The following is a 6,000-nucleotide window of genomic DNA, read 5'->3' as shown; positions in this document are numbered from 1 at the left end:
CCAGAAATGTGGCTAAATAGCCTTTCCATATTTGTCCCGGTTACAGAGTTTTTAGAGAACCCTTCACCACACGTGTATTCTTCTGTTATACTATGAAATTAGTGTACTTAATATCTGATTTATTTTCTTTTTGTTTCAGGTTAACTTCAAGCAGTATATAGTGTAAAACGAAACGAGTTTTTACAAAAGAAGTAAAATTTGCTATGTATAATAGTGAGAAATATATTTTATCGTGTATTTGATATTAACTGTGTGGTAGTGGCCAGTGTTTAGTGATTTTTCATTGAAGAAAAAAACAAGATGGCGTCAAAAATGATGACGTTGTATCGAACCATCAAGGGAACGAGCACTACAAAAAGGAAAAGGCGAGAAAGAAGGTAATTATAAACAAGAATTTCACTAAAAAAAAGAAAAAGACTACATCAAAGCAATTCGTCTAAAAAATATAATGCTATTTGGCATTTGTGTGCATTGCGCACTTACTTTTATATGCGCAAATATCAAATTGCGGAGTACGCACAGGACCGCGTAAAAGAGAAAGAAGAAAAAGGGAAGAAGGGTAGGCCTTTGCCTAGCAGTGGGCTCTTGTTGGCAAGATTAGATTACATTACACTTATCAGTTATTTAAGTTTGCTAACATTTTTCGGAAGGTGCCATACGTACCTATTTATACCTATATCTCGGGAGACGTTCTACTAAAGGGCTGGAATCACCAAATTCCTTTAAGATACTATTTAGAAATCCAATACCGGTCTTTAGGCATTTGGGATTGTGAAACGTCGAAACCTATGAGAACTTAGGTGACCTAGGTCGTACCGTTTGCCAGTCTAGACTCGTGAGTCATGAACCAGATATGTTTAAGGAAATGAGATAGAATTAGTTATGTAGATCAGTTTGATTTCGAAATAACTTTCCTATCGTTTTATTTTGATTTAATAAATCGCTTACAATGCCGTATCAATTGGTACACAAACTCACGCCTAAGAATCAGAATCAGAATCATTTATTCAACGTAATTATCATGGATAAACATGTTGAAGGTCAATGTAACATTTTTGAATTTGCGTCATTTCGCAAGGTGTTATGGCTGAAGAGAAGAAAGCAGAGCAGCAGCAGAGACCATCATCACCACCCTAGCATTATCTCGTTTTTCACAGAGTCCGCTTACCTACCCTGAAGATTTGACAGGTCCGGTTTTAAGCAAAGACATTTTTTTTTTTGTTTTGGTTTTCCCCGAAGGGTAAGGCAAAGGGAATTATGCCCATACAGCCATGTCTTACGTATTTTTTTTCTTGATGATTAATGAAATGATGAAAGGTGATGATGATGAAACCTAAGCCCCCACCTTCGGAGTAGACTCCTACTCCGAACCCTAAACGAATAAACTCAAAAGTCCGCATAAACTTTCGAGTTATGAAGCGGCTTCCCGGCACGAAGCGAAAATAGGCAGATACACTTTGTTTATTGAATACTCCGATATAATAACACTCGCGAATGTCTTCCGACTAACTTAATGCGATCATTAACCACAAAACACCACTTCGTATTAATTATTTAGATTATTCAATAAAGAAAGCAACTGTCCCGTTCCCGTTTCCCGCCAAAAAGCCTTAAGCAAAGACAATACAAATATTTAAATATACTTTATTGCACCAAATAAAGGAACAGATACATGGCAATTGGTGACTTTATCACTTTAAAAAAGTTCAGTTTAAAAAAAAAAACAAAATTTACCATAAACAGTGTCATAAACAATGTCAATAAATAATAAACAGTGTCATCAGTTCCATTGAATAAGATATTAAATAAAACAAGGCGGGATCGTGGTCAAATGCATTCTAATCATTTAATAAAAAAAAAATGAATACTGTTTTAATGTGAAACAGCCCATGTAATTATGACAATCAAAAAGCTATAATATAAAGTGCTCTATAAGCGCACTCTATAGTGATCGAGTGTAACCACGAAGTGAATGGCATGCATTGGCAACCACACGCGATAACCGTTACTACTACCGAAACTTTGCTAGTTCACAGCGCTTTCGGTAGATGGCGGTAATAGTAATAATTATTAATCGTTCTTTTTTCAAAATAGTGTTTAGCAACCGTTTTTTTAAATTCAAACAGAAATAACAAAACAAGAAATAATTATTAATCGTTCTTTTTTCAAACAGAAACGTATTATGACAAAGGATTACAATCGAATTCCATTTTCTTATTTGACATTATTCATAACACTGTCTAAGTGATAAATTAATTATACCTTTTTAGGGATATAGACGAGCCAGCCTAAAATAGTCCCACTAGTGGGCGAAGCAACGCGTTCTTTATTTGTCTAAGTAATAATACAGACAATTATTTTATAATGTACTGTTTTACGGCTTTTAATCGGAACCAACGGTTTAACGTGCCTTCTAAAGTACAGAATCGTATTACATAAACAGCCTATATACATCCCACTGCTGGGCACAGGCTACCCCTCAACCAACCGGAGGGGGTATGGAGCATACTCCACCACGCTGCTCCAATGCGGGTTGGTGGAATGGTATTAAGTTTTCGATAAAATCGGTGATTGAGCCTGCAATGTCCTTACCAAACAAAGGAATCTCACAAAGTGATTTCGACAATGTCCCCATAGGGAATCGAATGTAGACCTCCAGATCATGAGCCCAACGCTCTTTCCACTTCATGGAGCTTTCTGTTACATGTGATGGGTGGTGAGCCGTATCGCCATCTATAGAATTGCCGAGATAACTGTATTAGCGAATAATAATAATTGGGATACTAATCAGATGAACCAACAGAATATCTTAATAAGAAAAAACAAATTGGTATAATTATAGTTAATTACGTTTGACTGTGAAGCTAATTAGATTTGCTTGTAAAAACGTTAATCTTTTACTATCTGGCAATTGGATTATTAGTGATCGATCATACAGTGATCATTATTACAGTTAGATCTGAGACAACGGAAAGTTATAGTAATTATGGTAAAGTTCTTTCGAATTTTGAACTCTTATAAATAGTCATATATTTTATTCATATTCATATTCATTTATTCGTAATAGTTCGTATTACATGTCATTATGTCGTATATAATCTAGGTTACATTCTACTAGTAGAATAATTCATTTAGTATCAAAATAATAATAATCATAAAATGAATACAATAGCGTAATAAAGGAGTCATTCTTAAATATTAAAATAAAATTATGAGTTAAATGAATTAAATTCGTTATTACTATAGAACGTATGCTCAAGAAGCCAGCGTTTGAGTCGAGACTTAAAACAGGGCAATGACGGTGCGTCAGTGATATGTGTCGGTAGTTTGTTGTATATCTCCGGACCCATGACGTGGGTCAGCCGGTCAGACTTGGCAAGTCTGTGTTGAACACCTCTCAGCCTATTACAGTTCCGCAGGTTACGTCCATGAACATCCTTCGATGTTGTGTACTCGTCTAGGTATTTGTATAATGATGTCTTTTGTATAAATATTAACTTTTCTTCTATTTGACGTATTACAGCGGCGAAGAAAAACATCGTGAGGAAACCCACATTCAGAATGCGTTTCGAAGGTTTGCGACTTGCATTGGGCTGGTTTTCCCTTCGCGGGTCGGAAGGTCAGTCAAGCAGTCATTTCTGCAAAAAACCAGACTGGTCAAATCTTCAGGTTAGGTAAGCAGACTCCTTGAGAAACCGGATAACGGTAGGATGATGATGTAAGAACACACATAGGTTATTATTATTACCAATTACAAATAACAATCGGTCAGGAGCGGGTTATTTATGGACTAAGATTTTTTGATAATTTTATTAGTTGTAATTACAAATATAATAATTATTATTTCCAATTACTCATATCCCTGATAATAACTATGATAAAAATTAATTATGATAAAAACCGCGTAAACCTCAAACAATGTACAATTACAAATTTTGAATAAAAATGATTTGTTTCAGTCAAGAAACCCGTACTATTTTTTTGTTTACCTAAACAAAAATAATATCAATTGGACCTTACAGTAACGTAAAAGATATAAAAAATAAAATTTTAAATAAAATGAAAACTAATATAATAGCATCAATGATTCTAATTAAGGCTATTATGAGTAGTTCTTGTCTCTACAATAGATTAGCAACACATGTTGGATAACTGAGATTAGTGATATTTTTGAATCTGAAAAGTAGACTTGCCCATACAAAAACACCGACCAAAGGAAAGGTACTTACAGGATTGTTGAATTTGGTTTCTTCTGACCCCGGGGTGCTCTGGAGACTGCTAGTGCACTTTCAGATTAATTTTAAACAGCACAACTTGAATTAATACACTTTTATGTTATTTTAGAAATTTCTTGTATAGAAACGCGCGACGGCGGTAGTCGAGTCCACTTTATTTTTCTTTTTTCCTGGCTTGGGGTGGCGGGAGTTTTTGGCGCGAACCAAAGGAGTTTTTGGAAGGGATTCATGGTCGGTGTCCTAACATTTACCCCCCACCGAAATCAACAGTGATTTCAAAATAGGTAATAACATCACAAGAGTAGAATTATTAAATATACTACTTATAATGTACTTTATTGTTGACAAAGAAAACTAAGTTATATTTTTTTATAATAAGATAAGCTAATGGACTGTATAATAAATAATTAAGTGTATGAATGATATTATTATGATAGAAATAAATAACAAAGTTATTGGTCCTGCTCTTTTGGGAGAGGACTCAATTTGGAAACAGGCCGTTGTAACCGTGAATTTTGTGTACGTAATGTAACAACGCGAACTCTACCATCACGTCCAGGGTGAATCTGTTCTACACGACCCAAACTCCATTGTTGACACGGTACGTTATCGTTATGAATTAAGACCAAATCGTTTACGTTTAAGTTAGGTGTATCAACAAACCACTTCTGCCTTTGTTGCAATGTGTGCAAGTATTCCGACTTCCACCGGCGCCAGAAGTGCAGAGCGGCCTGCGTAATGCATTGCCATCGTGTTAAACGATTCAACGGTATATCTGAAAGATCGTAATTGGGAGCCGATACCAATTGACGACCGACTAAAAAGTGTCCTGGCGTAAGGACGTCGAATTCACTCGGGTCATTAGACAAACTACACAAAGGGCGCGAATTTAAAATCGCTTCTATGTTAGCAAAAAGAGTACCCAACTCTTCGAAAGATAAGGCACGAGTACCTACTACGCGCTTCAAGTGGTACTTTGCCGATTTTATTCCGGCTTCAAAAATGCCCCCAAAATGACTACCTGTCGGGGGGTTATATTTCCATGTCACTTTTCTGACTGTAAAACCGTCAATAAGCTGCCGTTGACTTGCATTATAAAATTGAACGACTTCGTTTAAGTGTTTACCGGCCGCGACAAAGTTTTTACCGTTATCCGAATACATGGTGTGTGGAAGACCACGCCTAGCCGTAAACCGATCGAATGAAGCTAGGAAGCATTCAGTAGTCAACGCCGAAAGGACCTCAAGGTGAACCGCACGAGTCGAATAACAAACAAATAGACATAAGTAAGACTTTGAGATTCTGGCATTGCGTCTATTTGTTTCTTTTGTATAAAATGGACCTCCAATATCGACACCGACCGTGTGAAACGGGTAAACGTCCTGTAAGCGGCACTTAGGCAAAGAGCCCATTTTAGGTTGATTTACAGTGGGCCTATTTCTGAAACATGTAACGCATTTGGAAAGGCGAGACCGTATAACACAGCGAGCGGCTATAATCCAATATTTTTGAACTAATATGTTTTGTAAAGTCCTAGGTCCGACATGTAAATAAACTTTATGATAATAATCAATTAAAATGTTCGTAAAATGACATTTTTTCGGTAAAATTAAAGGGTGACGTTGAGTAAATGGTAAGTTTGCGTGTGAAAGCCTACCCCCCACCATGAGAAGACCACGGCTATCAATGAACGGGTCGAGTTTACGTAGGCTTTGAGAGCATCGATTACCTCGTTTTAATGACTCAATGTCATCACCAAAATGTT

General features: G+C 36.3%; 1 protein-coding gene across 2 annotated transcripts in view; it reads left to right on the top strand.

Annotated features, from left to right (window-relative positions):
* Window positions 1–238: 238 nt before the first annotated feature.
* The window catches only part of LOC126378329 (uncharacterized), a 231,319-nt gene continuing 225,557 nt past the window's right edge, over window positions 239–6,000 (top strand). Inside the window, exon 1 of one of the 2 annotated variants that reach the window (XR_007568071.1) lies at window positions 239–377. Coding sequence is in view for 1 of the 2 variants with exons in the window: in XM_050026565.1 (XP_049882522.1) it covers window positions 301–377 (77 nt within the window). In the remaining variant the exon portion in view is untranslated. The remainder of the gene's footprint in view (window positions 378–6,000) is intronic. The other variant, XM_050026565.1, reaches the window with a different exon arrangement.

Source organism: Pectinophora gossypiella, chromosome 2, assembly GCF_024362695.1.
Source record: "Pectinophora gossypiella chromosome 2, ilPecGoss1.1, whole genome shotgun sequence".
In the NCBI taxonomy this organism is placed as follows: domain Eukaryota; kingdom Metazoa; phylum Arthropoda; class Insecta; order Lepidoptera; family Gelechiidae; genus Pectinophora; species Pectinophora gossypiella.
Note: the sequence above shows the minus strand (reverse complement) of the source record. Positions and strands in the feature narration are given on the sequence as shown.